General features: G+C 55.4%; 3 protein-coding genes across 5 annotated transcripts in view; 1 reads left to right on the plus strand and 2 right to left on the minus strand.

The window, feature by feature from the left end:
- Nucleotides 1-12,319, minus strand: part of CORO7 (coronin 7) — a 61,197-nt gene extending 48,878 nt beyond the window's left edge. The window contains exons 1-6 of one of the 3 annotated variants that reach the window (XM_089540094.1): nt 11,794-12,319; nt 7,795-7,891; nt 6,409-6,483; nt 3,749-3,819; nt 2,604-2,787; nt 1,193-1,269 (exon numbers count right to left, since the gene is read on the minus strand). In XM_089540094.1, coding sequence (XP_089396220.1) covers nt 1,193-1,269; nt 2,604-2,787; nt 3,749-3,819; nt 6,409-6,483; nt 7,795-7,891; nt 11,794-11,922 — 633 coding nt within the window. In that variant the 5' untranslated portion in view covers nt 11,923-12,319. Of the gene's footprint in view, nt 1-1,192; nt 1,270-2,603; nt 2,788-3,748; nt 3,820-6,408; nt 6,484-7,794; nt 7,892-8,412; nt 9,312-9,771; nt 9,849-11,793 lie in introns of those variants that run through there. The other 2 variants (XM_089540095.1, XM_089540096.1) reach the window with 2 other exon arrangements.
- A 3,102-nt stretch (nt 12,320-15,421) lies between these two features.
- Nucleotides 15,422-16,226, plus strand: LOC149306588 (hemoglobin subunit alpha-D-like). The gene is made up of 3 exons (XM_089540106.1): nt 15,422-15,548; nt 15,684-15,888; nt 15,981-16,226. Exons 1-3 carry the CDS (start codon nt 15,454-15,456, stop codon nt 16,107-16,109), a joined length of 429 nt encoding a protein of 142 aa, XP_089396232.1. The 5' UTR covers nt 15,422-15,453; the 3' UTR covers nt 16,110-16,226.
- A 567-nt stretch (nt 16,227-16,793) lies between these two features.
- Nucleotides 16,794-20,702, minus strand: LOC149306589 (cytoglobin-like). Its single transcript, XM_089540105.1, has 4 exons — nt 20,573-20,702; nt 19,709-19,828; nt 17,278-17,500; nt 16,794-17,019 (listed from the first exon to the last, which is right to left on the minus strand). Exons 1-4 carry the CDS (start codon nt 20,593-20,595, stop codon nt 16,888-16,890), a joined length of 498 nt encoding a protein of 165 aa, XP_089396231.1. The 5' UTR covers nt 20,596-20,702; the 3' UTR covers nt 16,794-16,887.
- Nucleotides 20,703-20,787: the final 85 nt, after the last annotated feature.

Raw genomic sequence — 20,787 nt, forward strand, 5'->3', positions numbered from 1 at the left:
CTGCTCCGCTGCTCCCCAAAATAAAAACCAACCGGGGTATCACCCCAGACTCTTCCAAAGAGCAATGTCATCTGAGCAGGGGGTTTGTGGGGCAAAGCCCCCAGATTTAGGAAAGCAACCTTTTTTGGGATGGAAGAAAAGCTGAAACCATGCTGATGATAAACGAAAGTGCAACGGCCATATTGAGACAAGAACCTTTATTGGGCCAACCAGAAGGCAGGGGATTTTAAAGGGGTCACCAAAACATGGACTATGAATTTTGTTACTGGATGAAGGAGGTCCACCTACGAAGTGCCTCTCGGATTGCACATGCACACAGCGCCACACAGCGTCCACTTGGGGTACTGGACTCATCCTTACAAAGTTGGGGGCACCAGGCCTCATAAAGCACATGGAGAAAGATGGGGTGGGATGTGGGGATGGTCCTTGCATTGATAAAAATTGAAATGTGCAGCTATTCTACTGTTTCCCTTTTTAATGTCTGAGGGTGGGGTGGTAAGAAAAACGGAAAGGAATAAGTTGTGGGAAATGTGGTGGTGGGAGGAACCTACTAACTGAAGACAATTTGGCCTCTCCTGCTCTCTGTTGCTGGGTCAGGATGGCAGCCTCTTGGCACAAAAGGGGGCTGGCTGCTCTCCCTGTGCCAAACCTTTCTTGCACCAGCATTTTCACCAGCAAAGGCAGTGTGCACCGCAGTTCAGATGCATTGGTATTGGGAACCCCTAAGGCCAGGCCACTGGCCAGCTCAAGGGTAAGAGGGGAGGGTGCCTTTCGTTGTTTTGTGGGCATCTCTTTTAAATGGCTTGTAATTGCTTAAAGCTGCCTGATGTTTTCATTAATCTGATTGACAGGTGTGTCTCTATTTTGTTTTATTCATTTTATGTTGCTAGTGATCTTGAGTCTCATTTTTTGAGAGAGGAACAGTAGGACAAACAACATATAAAAAATAAAGAAACAGCGGAAGCATGAGCCCTGTAGACCCAAATTCCTACTGAACTCCCTAGTTGCCCTACACATATGCATGCATACAGACACCCGTGGCTCCAATGCTGGAAGGGCAATGAAGCAGTTCAAGGTTTTAAAGGCACAATCCCCACAGGTCTCCCCACAGGTCTCCCCACCTGGAATAGACCCATTACTCTTCAGCCTAAGACCTGGAGCAGATTTAGCAGCATCCGTGGGCACTGCTTACCTTACAAGAGGTGCCCAGGAGGGATCCATCCAGACTCCAAGCCAGACTCTGGACCTGGTCTTCATGGCACTCCAGCTCTGGAGGAAAGGAGGAGGCAGATATAGTCTTCCATTCAGTCCCTGACTTTTTGCCAATCCGGCAGATGGATAAGCAGCATCAACCGGAGCCTACTGGGGCTTGCTGAATTTCCTCCTTTATCCCAGGATGCCACATATTTTGTAGAGTCATAGAAAGGATCCCAAGGGCCATCTAATATACTCACTTCTCCCAGTATAGGAATCCACACAGCTAAAGCATCCCTGAGAGGTGGCCATCTCGCTCATCTTCCCTCACAAAAGTGGACAAATGTCCACCACCATTCCTTTCTGCTTTTCTCCTGAGCTGGCACACGGTTACCCACCCTAACATATGCTGGAAGCAGGGTTACAGCTGGGCATTAACAAACAAACAAATGAAAATAGTGGCCAGATATTACTTACATAAATTGAAAATGGATGATAACTTTCAACTTATCATTTGGGCAGGTCATGAGACAACAAGACTCATCAGAAAAAGCAGTAATATTTGGCAAGGTGGGTGGCAAATGGATGGACTCCATTTCAAAATGGAAATGGACTCCAACAAGAAAGCTACAACAGCTTCTGTGAGTTTTGCAAAAACCGTTGATGTGAGGCTGTTGATGAGAGGGTGACTTGGGGGTCTCTCATTCAGAGGGTCCCCATAAATCAAAGTCCGCTCAATGGCCATTAACAACAAGCAGGGCTTCCCCCCCAAGATAGTGTTTCTGTGGAATTCCAAAACTTGCTTGGATTAGTCCTCTCTTGGGCATCACCTTGAGGCATTTTGGACAGTCAGGCCCTGGCAGAAATGAAGGTTCACAGACAGAGAGGACGGGCCAAGGGAGGACAATGCCTCTTTCTTGTGCTGGGAAGGAAGAATTGCCACCCAGGAAGAGAAACCCTATCCCCCTACTGAGTGCCTTCTAAAACTGGGCCTGGCAGGAGATTCTTTGCAGGGAACGCAGCCGCCATGTGACGGAGTTGCCATGCGACGGGGCCTCTGTGCGGTTCCCGTTTCCTGCCTGTCTTCCTCTTCTCTGCGTCAAGCTTCTCCTTTTTGCTGCTATTTCAGAACTCTCTTCTCCTTGCATCCTCCATCTTACCTGACCTCAAGGATCAACTGGTGATCCATTCCCTCTTTTCCCTGGTGTTGGGAGAGCACATTCTGCACCCAGTCTTTCCCTTAAAACAGTGGCATGCATGGTACTTTCAATCCTACCCATGGCTTGAGAATGGCCTCAGAGGCATCCACCAGGGAGCCCCACAGAAGGGTGGGCAGGGGGATGGGGTGGGGGTCCCTACCCTGGCTCCTCTCCTGCTTCCTGGCCTCCCTTACACCCCTGGGAGCTCACCTGTCAGGGTCTCTTGCCGCTCCACATCCCAGACCTTCACTGTCCTCTGGGCCCCGCTGGCCAGGACGCCATCAGCTGTGGGGTGGAAGAGGACCGTGTCCACTGGGCCACCCTTTGCCACCAGGGTCACGTGGGGGGGAGATGGGAGTTCCTGGTCACCATCCGGAAGGCGCCATACCTTGATCTGAGAAGTAGCCACAAAGACATAAAGGCCATGAGCCAAAGCTCTGAACAGCCCTTTGGGAAACTGTTGCTTCTTTTTGGACTCTTCCAGAAGCTATGCTGGCTGTGGATTCTGGAAGTTGCACTCAATAAATAAGAAGAACCAGCTGGGTGCAGTGGTTTGGATGCTGGGCTAGGACTGTGGGAGACCAGGGCTCAAATTCCAATTCAGCCATGGAAACCCATTCAGTGGACTTGGGCAAATCACACTCTCTCTCAGCCTCAGAAGGAAGCAAAGGCACACTTCCTCTGGAGTTATCTTGCCAAGAGAACCCCGTGACAAGTTCATCTCAGGGTCTCCATAAATTGGACATGACTTGAAGGCCCACGACAGCAACAAAAGCAGCAATGCCAAAATAAGGAAACCTTTGTTCCAAATTTTGGACTCCTCTTGCTTAAAGAGGCAGCTATTCACCATGCCATGTGGGATGCATTTACATTGGCTTTGCTGTGTGTGTGCGCATAATTCATATGGAATTCACAACCTGCCCCCCCTCCTCATCCCACAACTGCCACTTGCAAGAATTAACTTGCAAAGAGTAAAAGGCAGCTGGGAACCGGGTTTAACTCATGCAGTTCTCATATCATCACGCCACATCTTTACCCCTACACCCCCTTCTCTTTCTTGCACCCTGAAACCCTTCTGGGATGCATTCTGCAGGGTTCAGGGCAATTCCTTCTGACAACACTCTGACTCTCCCCATTGTTGTGTCCACTTGCCCGGCTAGCCAGGAAACCCTTGAAGTTGCAGCCCAAGAAAAGTTGGCTTTTCCATGCTTTGATTTGAACCTGGGCAGTTTTGGGGAGCCTTTGTACCCCCAACGTTTTACAACTGCAGTGGAATGCACCCAGATCTGTCCTACGGCAAGGATTTGGGGTGGCTCTGAAGAACCCCAACACTGGAGACACGGTCACACACTCACAGATTCATCAGTGGAGCCGGTGGCCAGGAGCTGCTCGTCGAAGGGAGAAAAATCCAAATCTTTCACCACATCTGGGCAAAATGAGAGAGAGAGAGAGAGTTTGTCTATAGTTGTTGTTTTCCTCATTTCTAAATAAACGTTCATGCCTTCAACTGCTCTTAATTCTATTGATAATTAGATTTTCAATTCCTGCACCATGTGAATTTTCAGCTGTTTTAAGCTTCTGCAAGCTGCCTTGAGCCCTTACTGAAAAAAGGTGGGATATAAACAAATAAAATAGTAACAATGACAATGAGGAGGAGGAAGGATGTGCGTGTGGCAGGAAGGGAGATGCTGCCTCTTTCTCTCACAGGTGAGAATGGGAGACTCCCAGAGCTCTTTCATGCATCAAGGATCATTCTTTTATCATTCTATGATCCCTTTGCATCTGGAGATCAGCCATTTAACATCAGACTGGTGGAAGAAAGAGAATCCTTTAAGAGGAAAGGGACGACAGGCACCCTTAGCAAACCTCTTCATGTTCAAGGAGTTAAGTCACCAGGCCGGAGGCCTTGTCCAACATTCCTTTGCAGTGGGTGGGAGGGATGGATCCTTCTGCTGCAGGGCATGGGGGTCTGCAGACCCATAAGCAGCTGGCAAGGCCACATGGGGAAACAACCAGCCGGCCCCACACCCCCACAGGCAGGCAGCCAGTCCTGGGAGTAGCCACTCCGGAATGCTACCCTGTCTCTGCCACTTTTCGTGAGGTCCTGGCTCTCCACAACCCTCAAGAAGGAGCTGCTTCAACTGCCGTCCAAAAAGCAACCCACTGGAGATGCGGCGGGGGGCATGGGGTGCGAACGGGCGGAAGTCTGGCACAGCAGCTAGCAGCCTGTCTAAGGCAACTGGCACGCCAAACAAAAGTAGGTCGCAGCGTGATTTCCCATCTCCACAGGCCTGACAGCCACCAGCCCACAAGATAGGGGCAGGAGGAGGCTTACTCTGGTTTCCTTGGGATGCAACCATCTCCCCACAGGACCATCTGCCTTGCAGCCAAGCACCCACCCTCTGCCCAGCCCCCAGTAAGGGAACCCTTCCTCAAACCCCTTCCTCCCATAGCCATGGCCAGGGCACTGGGGAAGGGGGGATTTCAGCCTCCTGGCTTTTGCTCTGCCCTCACCAGTGAGCCATCGTGGCCAGGATGCACTGGCCTCTTTGGCCTGCCTCCTGGCATGAAGGTCCAAGGCCTCCAAGATCCCATGGAAGCCTTGGCGAGTGGAACAAGAAGGTGGGAGTTGCCAGCTTTGGGAAGCAGGAGTCTGCTGGAAAGATGGCCAGGCAAGACCCCCTCAGGGCTGAGGAAATCTCACTCTGCAGAGTGGCACAGCACCCCCATAAAACAGGGCCATCCCTTTGCTCTCACGTTCCTGGCTGCCAAGGAAGGCCTTGGCATGCAGACACATATACCTGGAAGCCATGGCAGCCCAACTGAAGGAGAACTGAGATGGAAGCCATGCTCAGCTCCCAGTAGCCCAGTAGCCCCACAAACCTACTGGTATTTTTAAAGTGGGGAGGTAGTAGTCTCCACATTGGCAAACAGGTTGTTGTTAAGTCCTTGCAATTTACTTCTGCCATCTATTATCATTGCAATAGTCTTCAGTATTCAGACTTTTACACATACAATGCCTATTTAGAAGTGTGCTCCATGTATTCTATGCGGCTTACTCCAAAGTAGGCATGCAGAGAATTGATGGTAGGTAAGCTTCATTGTGTCCTGGGCTTAACAACAATTGCAGCCTTCATCTCTCTTTTCTTAGAGCTTGGCCATTTAGTATATTTCTGACTGATAAATCCTGAGGAGGCCAGATTATTTCAGGTGGGGCTAAATCCTCACTAGCCTATTCCTGGGGGATTCAGCCCCACAATACCCCCCTTTCCAGGGTCCCTGTCCAACAATTATGGGGGTGGGGGGGCTTTTGCAACCCTTCCTCCAGAAGGTTAGATGATGGTGTCAAGAACAGATCAAATCAGGCTGGGGTGCCAGAGTAGTCCCAAAAGGTTGAATCTGCATTTTCTCTACACATGGTGGCATCAAGATTAAACAACTGAACAAATAAGCAATAACTGAAATGCCAAAGTAGACTAAGCAGCAGCACAACCATCTTCAGGGACGAGCGCATGTTCATTCCTGCAACTTGGGTGAGGCAAAGAGCGGATGCGGTGCAGTTTTTGCTCAATTACACAAGTAAACGTTGAGGACAAGGACAACAACAGGAAATGACTGGGGGAAGAAGAGGAAGCCAGGGACACTTTTCCATTTCCTTCAGCACAGAGCCCTAGCAATTGCAACCTCTTCCCCACTGCTAATCTGGCCTTGGTTGTGGGGGATACAGATTCAGTGGGGGTGGGCGCTGGCTAGCTGCTCTCCAAAGCACCAGGAAGCCAAGAAGGAAGGGAAACTGCTGTGCAGCACACCTGGCAACTTCCGAAACCACCGATGCAAAGCCAAGACAGCCCCAGCATGTCCTTCCACCCCGTCTGCATATGCCCCAAAAGACCTTCACGTCCCATACACTACCTCTACATGATAAATACATACAATGCAGCCACCTTCCTGCCCAACCCTGATGCCCCACAGCATTGCAGTGGAGGGTCAGGTGTTTCCTCCATGCCAGCCTCACCTGAGTGGCAGCACAGCTGCGAAACGGCTCTCTTGCCCCCGTTCCGGCTTTCCAGAGGCACAAGGCCCAGCACACCTGGAAAAAGGGAGAAAGCCCATAAGGCATGTGAGGCACGTCATTATTCCTGAGCATCCAGATTCCCCACCCATACCCACCAGTGCACTTCTGAAGGACCATATTCTCCCTTATGAACCTGCCCCGATTTGTTCTTTTCACTTTTAATGATCATCCTTTTAAGTACTTTTAAATGCCAGTGCAATTATATTTTAATTTTATATGGTGTGTTTCTTTTGTGTATTTTTTTTAGCTGCATCACTTTTAATTTTTGCAAGTGTAGCGATTTGAGCATTGGACTAGGACTCTTGGAGACCAAGTTTCAAATCCCCACTCAGCCTCGGAAACCCACTGAGTGACTCTCTCTCAGCCTCAGAGGAAAGCATGGTGATAAACCTCTTCTGAATGAAATTTGCCAAGATGACCCCAGGATTGGTTTGCCTTAGGGTTGCCGTAAGTCAGAAATGACTTGAGGGGACATAACAACAATAAGCCACCTTGAACCTCCTTTCCCAAATCTACTGCCATGCAGCCCGACCCCAATGGCCCCTGTTACCCTGCACACTTGTGACGCTTTGGTTCCACTTTCTTGCCAGGGGTGCATCACCCTGTGCAGCTCCCTGGCTGAGAATTCTAAAGAGCTGACAAAACTACAGATCCCAGGATTCTGCAGGAGGATGGGGCCATAGCAATTAAAGTGGGATCAAACCGATGTGACTGTGTATTGTGAAGGAGACCACTGTGTCCCCTTGGAGTTAAGGGTCCTGCAATCCCTTTGAAGGGTCCTCTGGGTACGGGGCAGACCCCTTCCCTTCCCAGGAACAGGCCCTGTGCCAGGGATCCCCTAAGAGAGGCTTCAGCCAGACGAACCAGGCAGAATCCTTTGGGACGCTCTGCATCGCCAGTGCCAAGAAATGCAGACTCACTCTCTGCCCGCTGTCCGTCCGCAGCCTCCTCCTCCTCCTCCTGGCTGCATTTCTGAAGTTTCCAAGGAATGTTTCCTTGCAGATCAGCTTGCAATCTTGCAATCCCAGCTGGAGGAGGAATCAGCCAGGGGTTACCGGTGGCCAAGCAGCCAGGCGGGCATGTGGGGAGAGAAGAAGCTCATGCCACTTTCCGTGCCCCTCATCCAGGTCTGACAGATGCCCAAGCCTTGTGCCTCAGCATCCCATCCCTGTGGCTTTGCTGCCTTTTCCTAACCGTTCCCTCTGTCAAGTCTGAACAGGACAACTCTTGAAGGCTTCCTGGGTCAAAGTGCGGCGGGCAGGCAGGCAAGCAACGTAAGTGAGAGTAATGAGAGACACCCAGGGCAGGGCCCTGCCAAGGCCTCACCTGCCGCCTCTGTGCTGAAGGCGATCCAGCGGCAGCTGGCTTTGATGGGGTTCCCAGCAGAAGCAGGGCAGGCGCCCCGGATGTCTCCCACCCAGGCCTGCAAGAGAGAATGAGAGAGAGCTGAGAGGAAGGAGGGATGGAGGAAAGCCAAGCCTTCTTTGGGGAGAAGCAAGGGCCCAGGAGCTGCAAGGGGCAGCGGAGGCAGGACCCTTTCCTAAGTTAACACTTGTGCCTCCAAACAGGCACCCAGTCCCCGTTTTTAAACTCCCAGTTCAGACATGCAAGGACCCGGATTTAGACCAGAAGCTACTGAAACACAGACCAGGGGTATGACGTCTCCACAAGAGGAAGACAAACACTAGATAAAGACATAAGAGCCATACAGTTGGCCCTCCTTCTCTACGGATTCAACCATCCACCGCTTGAGAAATATTTCAGACTTATTCTTCCGAAAAGCAACTCTTGATTTTGCCATTTTGGCATCCAGAGATTTTGGTCCTGGAACCCAACCCTAGCAGATACCAAGGGCCCAGTGTAGCCCCTTTTAAGCTTTCTAAGATGCAGACATGGGCAAGTATTCAGTGCCAAGAAGGGAAAAAATCCTAATCCAGTTCTCACATTTGCAACAGACGGAGAAGGTTGTCCAGGAAACAAGCTGCCTGGCACCCAACCCCCCCCCCTTGGCTTTCCACCATTATTATTATTATTATTATTAGCTACAGGATTAATTCCTGCGATCGCTGCTGACATTTCCGTTCATGGATCTATTTCTGACATGCACAGAAATCCCCCCAGCACCTTTCCATCTGTTTCCATTGCAAGTGCAATGGGAGCTCTTCCTCCATCCAAACCCACCTCAGAACCCCCTCAATGCCAGAGTCCCCAACATTTCTTCTTCATAGCCCATGGCCCTTAAGGGGGCACCCATGGACACGGCAAAAGCCAGGCGGGGGCACTGTAGCTCACAAAGGTGCTGCAAATCTCACTCCCAGATGCCACCAATGGGCACCTTGGCACACCCACCATCCTTCCGGGTTTATTCCCCACAAATCACCCCACAATCTGGCCCATCCAGGGGTGGGGTGGGGTGGATAGGTCTTGCTCTCATTCACAGTAGGCATGATAGCACTCTGACACCCCTTTCATTGCCCTAGTCCCATGCCATGCAACTGGGGTCTGCGGTTCTATGACGCCTTCAGAGTCCTCTGCCAGAGAGCTCTAGTGCCAGCAGCCAAAGGGGGCTCCTAGCACTAGAGCTGACTAGTCTGAACCAAGTCTTAGCTCAGGTGCAGCAGCAGGAGGATGGAGTGCAGGTGGGCGGCAGGTGCCCATCATCCACAGGGGCAGGCATGGCATGGCATGGCATGGCATGGCAAGGGAAGGGGGCCAGAGTCCAGGCTGGGGCCAGTGGGAGCTCCAACAGGAATGGAGGAGGGCATGACCAAAGCAAAGCTCAGCAAAAGACTGACATGCAGCCTCACAAAAGGTGCCCTCGCACACAGAGAGGCGAGAAGGAGCAAGCAAGGAAGGAAGGGCACTTGATGCCCCCAAACCCCAGCAAAGGGGTACCAGGTCCCAGCCTCGGAGGGCAGACCCACTTCCGAAGGGGCAGGAGCTAAAGAGCAGCCCTTCAAGGTGCCAGGCATCTGGGCACATCTGGCAGAGGAGAGCTGGAAGCGCCTGGCACCCGAGCGGAAGAGAAGGGCAGACGAGGTGCCAGCGGTGCCCGGGGGAGAGGGCTCCTCTCGGACAGACCCCTGCCCAGGGAGGAAGGGCGGGGCTTCCTGGGGTGGGGCCCAGGAGGAAGGAAGGATGGGAGGATGGGAGGCAGGGGGTCGGGTGCGTGGGGCTGCTCTGCCCAGGAGGGCCATCGGGAGCAAGGAGGCCTGACCAAGGCAAAGCCCAGCCACCTGATGCCCGCTCAGAATGGAAAGAGGGGCGAATGGAGAAGGAGGAGGGCGGGCTGGCCTTCCCTACCTCCCTCCGGGAAACCTTGGCCTCCGCGTGCCGGAACCTGGACGCCTTGAAGCGGCTCATGCTCCTCGCCGCCGCCGCCGCCGCCGCCGCCGGGATCCGAGCCGAATCCGTTTGGGCCGGCAAGCCCCGCCCCCTGTCCAAGCCCCGCCCCCTCCTCCCCCCTCCTGGCCGAAAAGCATGGAGCTGGTCCAAGGCGGGGCTGGCCCTGGCTGCTGCCTGCGAGGCTTTGCCCCAGGCGCCAGGCGGCAGCAGGGCAAAGGCTCCGGGCGGGAAAGCACCCCTCCGCCTTCCCGCAGCAGATGCCTCTCCCAAAAGGCTTCCACCCCACCCTCCGTCCCGTCGGCCCCGCAAACCCAGGGGCTCCTTGGCCACCGACTCAGCCTCCAGGGCTTGGAAGTGTTTTGCCAATGGATGCATTCCCGAAAGCAAGCCTGGCTTTGGCCATTTGGAATAGAAGGGCCCCATCTTCCATCCTCCGCCTCTGGGGGCGATGGGCCTTGAGCCTCCATGGGTTTTGCACCCACAGCAACACCCATTGCATGAGAAGAGGCTTGAGCATCCCTAGGTTTTGGTATCTATGGCGGGGGGGGGGGCGAGCCAGGGGCCCACGGTACACTTATAGCGCTGTGATCCCCTTTGAACTGCTGTGGCTGCATCCGATGGCATCCTGGGATTTGTAGTTTGGGGAGGCGCTGAGTCCTCTGGATTCCCAGGAAGCACCGCAGCCGCCAAAGTGGGAGGCAGGCGCTGCCCTTGTGTAGCTGCAAGAGCCCCAGGGCTCCAGGATGGCCAGGCAGAGCTCAGAGGACCCCCCCCCCCCCAATACACTGGGAGGACGCCCCTGAATCCCTTCCTTCCTTCTGGCTTGAATGGTGGAAGCACTCTCACGCTCCCCATCCGCCAAAGCTGCAGGAGAACTCAGTCAGGGCCCAAACAGACAGGCCCCAATAAAGCTGCTTCAGGTCACTTTGGAAGTGTGCTGTTTACATGACACACGCATCTGAAGAGGCCAGAAGCGGCGCCAAAGCGGTGCTCCGGTCCTTAGGGCTGGAGCATGGCTTCTGGCCTCTTAGGACGCATGCAGCGTTTAAGCACTGTACCTCCAAAGAGACCCAAAGCTGCTTTATTCTGGCCAGTCTGTTTGGGCCCTCAGTCTCCTTTCTTGAGACATTGTGACTTCATAGAATCCTGGAGTTGGAAGAGGCCCCAAGAAGGGCCCCTTTCTGCCATGCAGGAACTCCCCGTTGGCAGATGGCCATCCAGCCTCTGCTTAAAAGACCTCCATTTACTATCTAAATAGTGAGGCACGCCCCATAAAAACCATGGCCCAGCCGTCCTTCTGGAAACATTGCCAGGGACCAAGCGATGGAGGTGGAAGCATTGCTTCCGTCTTGTTGCTCTGAATAGGCAGGAAAAACAGGCTTGAAGGGGCGCCCTCACAGCGAGGAGCCCACCATCCCTCCGTCTTTTTCCTGCCTCCTCGGCTCCAAGGAGGCTGCGTTTCCCCTTTTCTCCTCCTCCCTTGACTCTTAAAGACGTTAATAGTTCTTCTCATGGTCTCTTCTCTCCTGTCTTGGAAACCACCTACAAAAACAACTATGGTCCCAACCACACTGCAGGAATAATTCAGTTTGAGACCTCTTTGACTGCCCTGGCTCAGTGCTAGGGAATCCTGGGAATTGTAGTTTATTGCGGTACCAGACCTCAGGCGAAAATGTCTCACAAAACTACAGTTCCCAGAATTCATTAGCACTGAGCCAGGACAGTTAAAGCGGTCTCAAAGTGGGTTATTTCTGCAGAGTGTTTTGGACCTATGTTTTCTTCAGACTTTGCTCTGTCCTTTTGACTTCCTAGCCTTTTCTGCTGAAGCAAAGCCAGGCCTCCTTGAACAAATGGCCCCACACCAGAGGCATACTTGAAGAAGAAGTGAATGGTGATCCTATTCCTGAGCCTATGTTTGTGGGTTGCCCCAGGAGTTTGTTTCTGCCTAGAGCTGCCACTTTTGAAGGAGGCTTCATTTACCTCAGAACTAGTGCCAGTGCAGAGTTTCCCGCCAAAACCAACTGCCATCTTCTCTCCTTCCTCCACGATCCTCTCAGACCGAAGAGGCCAGAGAGGATTAGGAGAAGGATTTTCCAGGTGCCCCGTCATCCCCTCGTTTGGAAGTTTCAGTCACTCCTTTGGGGAATTTATCCTGTTTGCCTTTTTTCTAAAGGAGAGGCAAAGCTGGAACTGAAATGCGGCAGCCATTTTGGTTAAGGGCAGCAAAGGCAAAAGAGGAAAGGCCTGCTGCTTCTGCTAAGCAATATGCCTCTGGCAAAACAAAGGAAAGGAGTAACTGGAGTTCATTCCTCGGAAGAGGAATTTGAGCTCAGAAAGAAAGAAAGAAAGAAAGAAAGATGAGGGCTTTTCAGAAGCTCCTTCGTCAACCATTATACTGTTCACTCTTGCTCCCAAATGGTGTGTGTGCGCGTGTGTGTCTGTTTCAGTGTAGTGGCTTGAGCATTGGACTGTGTCTCTGGGTACCAGAGTTTGAACCCCGGCACAGCCATATAAACCCATTGGGTGACTTGTCAAGCCACATTTTCTCAGCCTCAGAGGGTGGCAACGGAAAAAAAACCTCTGAAGAAACTTGCCAAGAAAGCCCCATTATAGGTCTGCCTTAGGGTTGCCATCAGTCGAAAACAACTTGAAGGCACACACAACCAGGACAACAAGCCCTGCACCCCCAGCAACACTCCCTTCGGCGGCTGAGCTGCCTCTCCTCCCTGATCTCTGCTTTACACCCTCAATGCCAGCTTTCTGGCTTCTTGGATGGCAACAGAATTTGCAAGCCAAGGGCCAGAATGTCTTCTGTTGAGTGTGTTGGGGAGTCCTCTCCTCAGCCAGCCCCCCTAAAGTCTATAGAGCTCCAGCCCCCGTCCCAACCCCTCCCCATTCAAGTGCCAGTTTAATGTGGGAGCCAGCAACTGGGGCCAGGGATGGCCTGCAGCCCCGGGCTCCAAAGTGGCCACATTCTTGCTCCTTCTGCAAGCTGCATCTGTGTGCAAGTGGCCAGGAGCTCTCCGTGTTGAAATTGGGGGGGCGGCGGCAGCAGTGGTTGAGCTTGACCACTCTGACCCCAACCAGACATTAGCCTCCAGAGGCATCAAACGACAAGCCCTCATCACCCATATCCCTGACCATTGGACAAGGAGAGGGAATTGTGGGTGCACACAAATGGGTGGCATGTGCATGTTTCAGTATTTCTCTGTCACTTTCCAGCCCACATGGGCTCCCAAGATAATGAATACATAGGACTCTAGAGTTTGCAGGGATCCCAAAGGCCATCTACTCCAACCCCATTCTGCCACATGTCAATTAAAGCAAAGAAATTTTAAAAACAAAATCATTAAAATACTCTTTAAAAACCAGCCTAGAAACAATCCCAGAATCCTTTTTTAAAACAGCAATTTCAAACACTGAATGCCAGGTGGACCCACACTCTTTTGGCTGCCCACCAGAGGCCTAAAAGGGGTCCGGCCTACCCTCCTTGGCAAGGAGTTCCACAGATGAGGCACCATTACAGACACAGCCTAACTTTGTGAGGTGCTGCCACTTGCAACAGGCCTCCTTTGGAAGTCTAAAATTCCTGGCAGGCTCATAGGTGGGCTGCCATCCTGCAGGCTCCCCAGGAGAGATCCCTCCCTCTCAGCTGCAAAGCCACCTCCAGCCATTTCCAAAATCTCAGAAGCAGAACCACCCTCTCTATGGGGTGTTTCTGACCCTGCTTTGCAAGGGCTGGGTGGGAAAGAGAGGGTCTTGCCATGGCTGGAGGAGGGAAAGAAGGAGAAAGCAGGGCCCCACTCGCAGGTGGCCTTTCCAAGGGCCAGAGAAACATGGATGGTCCCTGTCCCCCACCCCAATTCCTTCCCAAGAGCCAGGGAGGAGCCTGGATGTTGCCCCCTTCCCACACATCTAGGTTCTCCCTTCTCTGCCTCCTTTCCTGAGCAGAGGCATCTTCACTGGGTGAGCCTGCTGAGTACCCGCTGTGCCCATTTCTAAAGACCCCCAACCATCCATGCAGAAAGCCTCCTCAACCCAGGAGCTGAGGGTCAGCTTGCATGAGGGGGCCTTTGCCTCCAGTAGAGGTGGGCAGATGGTTGGGGGAGGAAGGGGCCATGGCTTTCTGCCACAGACACCTCTGCCGCCTCTCCCTCCGCAAGCTGGGTGCTGATAAGGCTGGCTGTGGGGCAGATAGCTGCCAGGGAGGGGGACGCCCTCGGTGCCAAGAGCATCAGCCATCTCAGCTCTTTTCTGCTTGCATGAGACAGCCCAAGCATGGCAGCCAGGGGCCTGGCAGAGCAGTCAAAGGGTTTCCAAAAAGGGTGCCCTCCTCCCCAGGCCCCCCAAGTCAGAGCGCCAAAAGGGAGGCAAAGACAGTTTGGAGGAGAGTAAACCTCCTCAAAATAACTCCTACCCTAGAAAACCTTTGGGAGGGTCCCAGAAGCTAGAGACATCTTCAAGACATTCTCTGAAGGTGCCAGCCACAGATGCTGGCCAAACGGCGGGAATAAGTTCTTCCAAAACAAGGCTACATCGCCTGAAGCCCCCCCGCCTCCCCCCAAAAAAGCTATCTTCAAGACACTTAAGAACAAACTCCCAGTCATGGCTTAATACCAACCCAGAAAGTGATTCAAAAGAGAGGGCCATGCTATGGACCTGGAGTTTGTTGGAACTGTAGTTTGGTGAGATATTCAGCCTGGTTTGCCAGAGTGTTCTAGGGCCTTACTGAACTACAAATCCCATGATAGAGTCATAGCAATCTAAACGGTGTCAAACTGCTTTTAATTCTGCTTTGCGGAGGCACTACTACAGGAGGGCATTTCCCTGTCTCTCTCCCCTCCTATGAAAGCCAGTACAGTGGTTTGAGCATTGCACTGTGGCCCTTGGGGGAGCAGGGTCTCAGCCGTGGAAGCCCCCTGGGACACTGGGGACAAGTCACGCTCTCTCAGCCTCAAAGGATGGGCAAACCTCCCCAGGACACGTCTTTGGTGCAGCAGTTGGACTATGGCTCTGGAGACCGTAGTTTGGATCCTTGCTGGGCTGTTAAACCCACTGGGTGACTGCGGTGAAGCCACACTCTCTCAGCCTCAGAGGATGGCAAAGGCAGCCCCTCTGGAGAAACGTGCCAAGAAAAACCCATGAGGAGGTATCCATGAGTATGAAATGACTGGAAGGCCCACAGCAACAGCAGCCCTCCGCTGGAGAAGTCACTTTGCTACCCAGGCAGGTGGCTGCCCCTTCTGCCCCATTGGTGCCAGGACACACTAAAACAAACGACAGCACTTGTCCATAGGGAAACCAGACTTGACCACAGGGAATCGTTGCAGAAGACTTGCCTTATGTTTGGCTATGGACCAGCATTCCCCAGTGATTCCCTATGGGCAAATATTCCTGATTCCCTCTGTGCCAGCCTTCCTTCCCCAATGTTTCTCTCGGGGCCAGGATGGTTCCCCGGGGGGCCAGTGCTGCTGCCCTGCACCTGGGGCTGCGCTATCGGTGCCCTGGGTCCCGGGTGCCTCCCTCGCCTCCTGGGCACCCAGATAAGCCGAGGGCGTCGGCTGCCTCCCCGGAGGCCCCTCCTCTATATAAAGGCTGGTGCCCTGCGGAGCCCCAATAGTCCAAGAAAGAGCTGCCAGGATGGTGCTGACGGCGGACGAGCGGAAGGTGCTGACCTCCACCTGGGCCAAAGTCTCAGGGCACCTGGACGAGATGGGCGGGGATGCCCTGTGCAGGTGAGCAAGGGAAGGCAGGGGCCCCATTGCCATCCTTCCATCCCAGCAGAGGAAGGCAGGGACCCCATGGCCTGGCCTGGCCTGCCCTCCGTCAGCCCTCCATCTCTCCCTCCATCCCTCTTCTCTCTCTCTCAGGATGCTCACGACCTTTCCGCAGACCAAGACCTACTTCCCGCACTATGACATGAGCCCGGGCTCCAAAGACCTCCAGCACCACGGGCAGAAGGTGGCCAAGGCCCTGGACAACGCCCTCCACCACCTGGACAACGTCCGGGGCACCATGTCCGACCTGGCCGACCTCCACGCCTACAACCTCCGCGTCGACCCCGTCAACTTCAAGGCAAGGAGAGCCAGGGAAGGAGGCCCTTTGGGGTCCCGGGGGGGTCCCCTTCCCTCCTCTGACCCCCTTCTCTTGCTTCCTTCCCGTTGCAGCTGCTGGCCAAGTGCTTCCACGTGGTCCTGGCCACCTACCTGCGCGCCGACTACACCTGCTACGTCTACCTCTGCCTTGACAAGTTCTTCTACCTGCTGGCCGAGGTCCTCACCGAGAAGTACAGATGAGCGCCCATGCCTCCCTGCCGCTGCTGCCTCCGGCGAGGCTTCTGCCTCGGAGACCCCCCTCCGCCCCCTTCCTTCGCCCCTTCCTCAGAATAAAAGGCCTCTGCCGCCACCTGCCTACCTGCCGCCTGAGCCTCCGTTCTTGGGGGAGGGACCCTCGGGCTGACTGGGGAGGGGCTACTGGGGGCAGCGGGGTCTTCCCCCATAGACAGAGAGACCCCCACGGAAGGAGAGGGACCCGCGGGGGGGCTCTGGGTTCTCCTTGTGGGAAGCCCCCCATTTCCCATAAAGCCCCCAAGGGATGGGGAGGGTACAGCGCCCCCACGAAAGCCCCTCCAGAGCAAAGGCTTGGGCAAAGCGGGGGGAGGGGGAGGAATGGGTCCAAGGAGAGAACGAGGAGGAGGCGGGGAGGGGGCTCTCGGGGGGGGGGCAAGGGCCCAGTCTGGTGGAGGGCCGGGGCTTGCAGTCCCAGGCTCCCTGCCCCATGGCGGCCCGCCCCTCGGAGCCACTCCGGCCTTCGGGGGGCGCCTGACTTGAACCCAGGCCACCTGCCCACTTGCCAGTCCCTCATCCTCCCTGGCTTCCCCCGGGCGACTCAGGGGACCCCCTCAGTGGCCCTCAGCCTTCCTCCGGCTTCTGCCCTCCGTCCCTCCCGCCCAGTTCCCCCGGCCAAGGGCCCCAGATCCCGAGCGGAGGCACCTGCATTTCCCAGCGACCCCCAGTCTCTTTATTCGACCCATCTCATCCATACAAACATAAGGAGGGGGTCCGGGGCCCAGGGCTAGAGGGCATAGCCGGCTTCCACCTCCTCCTGGACGATCTGGAAGAACTTCTGCCAGGAGAGCCTCTTCTCGGCAGTGAAGGCTGTGCCCAGGAGGTCCTCGAAGGTGCAGAGGATGGCCTGGAACAAGAACTGAGCGGCGAGGAAGAGGCTGTCAGGAGGGGAAGGGGCTGCGCAGCCGAGAGCCCTCCCAGGGACCCCTCGAGCTCCGTGGAAAGGGGCACCGGACGTGGACCGGGGCTGGAGTGCCAGGATGGGGCACCAAAGGGCCCTGCTCCCTGCCTGCCCTCAGCTGCCCAGGGCTACCCTCCTCTCCAGGGCAAGGGCCTGGCAGCCCTTCCCCTCCTCCCACTGCCCCCCAGCCAGCCAGCCAGCCTGTTCGGGTGGTACCTGGAACATCCCCGAAGGGACCGAGTGGATGTTCTTGTGGCTGTCCACCAAACGCCCCAACAACTTGCAGGCCTGCTTCCAGTTCTCCAGGTTCTCTATCACTTGGTTAAAGGCTACCATGACCCTCCGGCCGTGGAAGCCCACCTGCGGGTGGGTCTGAAGGTTGCCCTCCGTGGGAACGGTCTTGAAGTACTTCTTACTCGCAGGGTGATCTTTAAAGAATCTGCATCGAGGGCAGACAGTTACTGGGAGGAACTCAAGGCCCAAAGGACATAAGAGGGGGCCCTTGCCTGCCAGGAGGGCCCTGGCTTGGCCCACTAGCTCTAGGCCAGCGCCTGCCTCATGGGCCCCTTGCCTAGACCTCTCCCCGGCTCCCACTTGCTTCTCCTGGCTTCCTTGGCCATTTGCCTGCTGGGCTACCATTCCCCCAAAGAGAGGGTCCCTCCAAACCCCCCCCCCCGCTCCTGTCAGGCCCCCAAGGTCTCTATGGCCTCAGAGCTGCTTCCCTCCCAAATCCAGTGCACCGGATGACTCTTTCCTGCCATTTTAACTGGCAAGGATGCAAACAGCACCCCCGTATGTCCAGTGCACCAGGTTGGGGAGCTTACTGGCGCATCATGGAGGAACAAGGACTCAGAGTGGGCAGAGGGTCATTCCCATTCAGGGCCACCACAGTGACCTCCACCATAGCCATGCGCTGTCGGCCAGGGTGAGCTACATGGAACGCACAGCTCTTCCCTTGCACCGGCTCCCGTGGCAACAATTCAGAGTCCTGGCTGTAACCCATCCAGCCCCATTCGGCATAAGCTGACCGGGTGCTGCTCTTGCCTGGTGGGGGGCAGGAGGGGGCCTTGTTGGTGGCTCCCCAGGCCCTGAAGCCCCTGCCCCAGGGAACCAGAGTGGCCCCTTCCCCATGGCCTTCCTGCGACAGGCAAAGGCCTCTTTGTCCAGGAGGGGTCTTAACACACAAGGGGTGCACCTTTTTTCCTTCTTTACTAAGGTCCCTTTAGAATGGTTTATTTCATCTGTGTTTGCACTGAAATGTCCTTAATCTGTTTATAGTTTTATCACTTGCATCTGCTCTTAAAACTTGTGAGATGCCTTGAAGATCTTTTTTTTTTTGAGGCGGGGGGGAGAGGGGATAAAATTAAATGTCCAAGAATACAAGTCCATCAGGGCTGCACAGGGCTTTCCCTACTTGAGTGCCAGAGAGGGTCTGGGGGAAAGGCCTGGGGAGAGCTGTGCTTGGGCTGGAGGTCAAGGGAAAGCCTCCCTGGGTCAGGGCAGAGACCCTCCTGTTCAGCCACCATTTCCCATAGCCTCCTCCTCATCCGCCCGGCCTTTTCGGTGAGCACAGACAGTCATGCCCACTGGTATTTGGTAAGTTCCACGTTGTGCTGTTGACCCATCCATGGGTCTTATCAATATTCAGAACCTGCCCCTGACTTATCCATGAGGTCGATGTATATCCAGTGCTCTGAAACATCCATTTCTTCCCCACACCTCTTTGCCATCACTCCACACACCAGGAGTCACTGGCACTGTAGGTTCCAGCTGTCCCCTGAACCCCTGGATCCTAACTCATTGCTGCCTAGGAGGCCCCAGGCCTGACTCTGGCCCCTCCAGTTCCAAAGGGCCAGGCAGCAGCAGCAGCAGCAGGGGATGCAGAGGGGAGGCCCAAGACACTTGATGCAGGGACACTGGTGGGCAGAGTGGGCACTCCTGGGACAGAAGCACAAACAGCCTGGCCGGGGGGGGGGGGGTTGCGCACGTGCAGATATGCATCTGGACAGAAGAACAGTTATCAAGGAGAACACAGCAAGTGATGTAGCAAATCGTTTTGCCTATTGCTTGGCACTCCCTATGCTTGAACCTCATGCCTTAGTTTCCCCCAAAAAGCAGCTCTGACTCCACCGAAGGGAAAGGGATGCTGAGGCTTCCCCTTCCTGCGCTGTCGCTCTTCACGAAGAACGCCCAAGGCATCTAAAAAGGCACAACTTGCCAGGTCCTCAAGAAGCAGAGAGCGAGGGAGCAGGAGCCCCTGTTTATGAGGCCATGATGGTTTGGGGGAGTGCAGCCGATGGGTCCTGCTTTGAGAGGCTGCCCGAGCGGAGAAGGGGTCGAGGCCAGTTCTGGAAGCCAACGGGGCCCAGCGCCATCCAGGTTCAGGGAGGCAGGTGCTTGAGCTGCTGGGCTGCTGGCAGGTGGCCTCGCCCAGAGGGGGCTGGGGCATAGCTGCTCCCCCAAGGCATCCCTGGGGCCAGAAAAGAGCTGCGGAGCGCCCTGCCTGTGGCAGCCCCCTCCATGGGCTCTCCTGACCCTCTGTCTGACAGGCAATAAGGGGTGAGGGAGACAGGGAGGAGGCCCTGCCAGGAGACCCAGAGGGGCTGCCTTTGGGAGACCACCCTTGGGATGCAAGAGCAGGCCTTGCCTGATGACGACCAGCCTGCCATTTTCCTCCGCATTCTCAAACGCTGCGGCCCAGATCTCTCGGATGTGCTTCCGATCGGACTGCGTCATCCTCTCCAAGGTGAGGTCTGAAGAAGGCAGCCTGGGGAGGAGAGAAGGGAGTGGGCACGCTGCACTCAGGCCCCTGGGCAAAAGGGCCCCTTCCTCAGCAGGGCTCAGGCCAAGGCCCCAGGCTTGCCTAGGCGGCCACCTGGACACTTGGAGACCCAGCAGAGCAGCCCCAGGAAGGGCAGGGGATTGCAAAGCCCTGGAGGGCCTCTTGGGCTCCTGCCGCCTCCCTCCAAAGGAGCTGCTGAGGGCAACTGGGGGCCCCAGAGACCTCTCCCTCTCTCTCCTCCCATCATGTTGTGCCACACTGCAAGCGCTTGTCCACAGGCACAAAGAGCGCAAGCCTCCTGGACGGGAAGCGCAAAGGCACATGATGGGGGCACAGAGGAAAAGGAAGGGCAGTGTCTGTGAGAGTTGTGGGGGACCCTGAGAAGCAGAGAAAGAGAGCGGCATCAGGGAGCTTCTTTGGGGCTTCTAAACCAAACCCTTTGCCCGACTGGCCCTTTCCCCAGGAGGTCTGTCTTGGCAGTGCCAGGCTCCCAGGGCCCTGTGGTCCTTTCGCCTCCCTCTGGCTTCTCTCTCTCTCTCTCTGTGGGAAGCAGTGTGGCCTAGTGGTCTGAGTGCTGGACTCTGGAGCCCAATGGCGACCGTGTGCGAGTCACACTCTCTCAGCCTCAGGGGCAGGCAAGGGCAAGGCTTGGCTGAGGCTCGCCAGGAGTCGGAGAGGGCCAGGCGAGTCCCTCCGCTGCCCGCTCGGCCCCCGCAGGCACTGACTCACCGGATCCCCGAGGCCTGCGCCATGGCCCTGGGGCCACGCCGGACCTTCGGCCGGAGAGCCCCTGACCCCGACCTCCTCCTCCTCCTCCTCCTCCCCTTCCTCGCTCGGCCTCTCCTTGGAGCACAGGCGGCCCCGCAACGGATGCCCCACTGACCAGCCCCCGCCGCCGCCGCCCGCCAACTGCCCGCTGCGCGCGAGACTGAGCCAGAGAGACC

The sequence above is a fragment of the Sceloporus occidentalis genome, unplaced genomic scaffold, assembly GCF_023333645.1.
Source record: "Sceloporus occidentalis isolate IW3139 unplaced genomic scaffold, rSceOcc1.0.p SCAF_10, whole genome shotgun sequence".
NCBI classification, from domain to species: Eukaryota; Metazoa; Chordata; class Lepidosauria; order Squamata; family Phrynosomatidae; genus Sceloporus; species Sceloporus occidentalis.

What these genes read in the sequence shown, in the direction of transcription:
- LOC149306588 (XM_089540106.1), top strand. Translation starts at nt 15,454, where the DNA reads ATGGTGCTGACGGCGGACGAGCGGAAGGTGCTGACCTCCACCTGGGCC. An exon ending in GGCGGGGATGCCCTGTGCAG is followed by an intron (nt 15,549 to 15,683) that starts GTGAGCAAGGGA and finishes TCTCTCTCTCAG; the next exon opens with GATGCTCACGACCTTTCCGC. An exon ending in TCGACCCCGTCAACTTCAAG is followed by an intron (nt 15,889 to 15,980) that starts GCAAGGAGAGCC and finishes TTCCCGTTGCAG; the next exon opens with CTGCTGGCCAAGTGCTTCCA.
- LOC149306589 (XM_089540105.1), bottom strand. Translation starts at nt 20,595, where the DNA reads ATGGCGCAGGCCTCGGGGATCCG. An exon ending in GCGCAGGCCTCGGGGATCCG is followed by an intron (nt 19,829 to 20,572) that starts GTGAGTCAGTGC and finishes TCTCCTCCCCAG; the next exon opens with GCTGCCTTCTTCAGACCTCA. An exon ending in TCCCTTCGGGGATGTTCCAG is followed by an intron (nt 17,020 to 17,277) that starts GTACCACCCGAA and finishes CTCGCCGCTCAG; the next exon opens with TTCTTGTTCCAGGCCATCCT.